The sequence below is a fragment of the Austrofundulus limnaeus genome, unplaced genomic scaffold, assembly GCF_001266775.1.
Source record: "Austrofundulus limnaeus strain Quisiro unplaced genomic scaffold, Austrofundulus_limnaeus-1.0 Scaffold69, whole genome shotgun sequence".
Classification (NCBI taxonomy): domain Eukaryota; kingdom Metazoa; phylum Chordata; class Actinopteri; order Cyprinodontiformes; family Rivulidae; genus Austrofundulus; species Austrofundulus limnaeus.
This window is the reverse complement of record NW_013952471.1, coordinates 912,395-915,110: the sequence shown is the minus strand read 5'-3', so window position 1 is coordinate 915,110 and position 2,716 is coordinate 912,395. Positions and strand designations below refer to the sequence as shown.

Below are 2,716 nucleotides of genomic sequence, written 5' to 3'. Positions count from 1 at the left end.
CTGTGTAACTTTACAAACGGCACCCCATAGCTGCTGATTGGAGTCAGATGAGAATAAAGGTTTTTAAAGATATCCAAGTGGATGCCTCTACAGGACATCTGGGTTTTTCACCTTGGCTTGTTTGCCTTGTAAAATAACTTCAGATGAACAGCAGAAAAAGAATGAGTAAAATTTAAATGAGAGTTTAACTAAAGGTTATGAACAATAAATATCCTACATGTTATAGATTAAGCTTCGAATAACCTCATTTTGTAAAAATAACGTTTAATTTTGAAAAGATAAGCTAACAACTAGTCTAAATGTGGTAAAACTCAGAGTGGGTTATCACCATCATACAGCTCAAGTATCTGCAGTTTTGTGGTGATTTGTGCAAACATTTTATGAACATTTACATTGCCCTACATAATTTCACATTTCTCAATTTTTACATGGAAATTTATAACTATTTGCAAGTTCAAACACTCACAGTAGCTATTAGTAGCACTTCAAAACTTTTTCAGTTCTTCTTCTAAAGAGATCAATAACAAATTGAACTGTATCTTATGAGAAATCAGTAATATTTAGACTACGTAATTATAATGTTATCAGACCATGAAATGAATGTTATTAGGAATTATCAGTCCCATACAATGGCTTCAGTGGGTCCCCACTGTGCCTTCTAGGCTTCAGACTGTACAGACAGTGCCTCCTTGTGGGTTAATATATTAATGACAATGAAATAACCAAAACATATTGTAATAAATATTTGGTATCTGTGTCGGACTCGAATCCTGGTCTCCCACTCTACCCATTGCTTTACTGGAAGGCCACAATATACAATTGTCAGAGGTTAATGCTAACCATGTCATTTGCTCTAAGGTTAAACTTGGTGGCTTTAAGCCTCATATTAACCAGATTTTTTATGCCTCATAATAACCAGATAGTGGTTTTATGCCTCATATTAACCAGCTGACACTCTGAAGCCATTCTAGGGGACTGATAACACCTAATAACATCCATTTCATGGATGATAACATCTGAAGCAGGTGAATTATTTATAAAATCTCAATGCATTTAGGGCAGAATCTATTCATTAAATGAATCTTTCATTACATATTATATATATATTTATGTATATCATTTTATAGATTATGGGGTGGCTGTGGCAGGGTGGTTAGGGGAGTCATCCTGGAACCAGAAGGTCACCGGTTTGATCCCCCGCCCAGCTGTCTCAGTTGTTGTGTCCTTGGGCAAGACACTTCAGCCCTAATGCCTCTGATGTGTGTCCCATCAGTGTATGGATGTTATTGGCACTGATTAGTCTCCACAGTGATTGTACATGTTAGCTTTGTTGGAGATCTGGTATAGTGCTGTGTGAATGGGTAAATGAGGACACAGATTGTAGTGTGAAGAGCTTTGAGTGTCCTGGTTGGATAGAAAAGCGCTATATAAGTACAGTCCATTTACCATTTATTTTATCATTAAAAAGACCAATTTAGCCCTTTTAAGACAGTATTACGAAATTTTAATGAATCAAATCTAAAAACAATAAATCAATACAACACAAAACTAACCTTAAAAATTAGATAACAGTAATTTTAGGTAAATGTTTATAATAATTTTACATGATTTAACAAAGATAATGCTCTGAAAAGAAGAAATAACCATTATGATCTTATGATGGGCTGTTTATAAATAATTTAAATCTGAAAAACAGATGCTTAGTGGATGTACAAAAGGTGTACTTATCAATAAAAAATGATAATAAAACTGTTAATTGAAGCACTTTTGTGACTTTTGCTCCTCTGCTTGTCTTGATTTTAAAGTACAAATTTTACACTGATCAGTAATTTGTTTTTTTTTTATCTATTCCAGGTGTAAAAGCACTTTTATTCGTTGTCTGAAGCCAAACTATGCTAAGGTAACAACAGCTATTCTAAACTGGCAATTTCCATTTGGTTGAAAATTATTATTCAACATCTGCAGCAGATAATGTCTAACAAAGCTTCTTACTGCTTATGTATGTGCACTGCAGCTCTATGTTTAGAATAGCATAGCTCATTACAGACACTGCAGGTGCACTGAATGGTTTTGTGTAGCATTACCAAGCTTCTTACTGGCATTTCATGTGTGGTGTTTAGTTATGTGTTGTGTGACAAAGCTTGTTACTGGATTTGCATGTGCAGTGTATATGTGTTCTAAAGGAAAGCGTCAAAATGTCCCTTCTTTATGATAAAACATTTGTTTTTGGTGAAGACTCAGAAACCATTAGTTTTTGTTGTGGAAAAGGACATTTTTTTGCTTCTGGTGCAGTCACAGAAAAGGTTTTCTAGTTGGTGCGAAAGCATAAACAATTTATTTCCACTGAGGCCAGAGAAAATTTTTATTTTAAGCCAACAGGAGAATATTTTGTTGTTGGTGTGGATGTGGAAACAGTTTAATTCTGATGCAGAAATATTTTGCATTTAGTGTTAACACGAAGGCATTTTTTGTTTTAATTTTGTTCTTGGTGCAGAAATGAAAACACTGTGGTTGGTGGGTAAGAGCAAATATTTTCTGTTGCTGCAGACAAGGAAAAGGAACTGGAATTATTTTTGCTGAAGGTGCAGATGGGCATATATTTTGCTTTTTGTGTAAATGGATAAATTATTATTATTATTATTATTATTATTGGCCCTGTGATGGACTTGCGACCTGTCCAGGGTGTACCCCGCCCCTCGCACTGTGACTGCTGGAT

The 2,716-nt window shown here is 34.8% G+C and overlaps 1 protein-coding gene across 1 annotated transcript in view; it reads left to right on the top strand.

Annotated features, from left to right (window-relative positions):
• The window catches only part of myo15b (myosin XVB), a gene marked incomplete in the record, with an annotated part of 164,390 nt that overhangs the window by 60,726 nt on the left and 100,948 nt on the right, over nucleotides 1-2,716 (top strand). Inside the window, 1 exon segment of the mRNA XM_014010452.1 lies at nucleotides 1,855-1,900. Coding sequence (XP_013865906.1) covers nucleotides 1,855-1,900 — 46 coding nt within the window.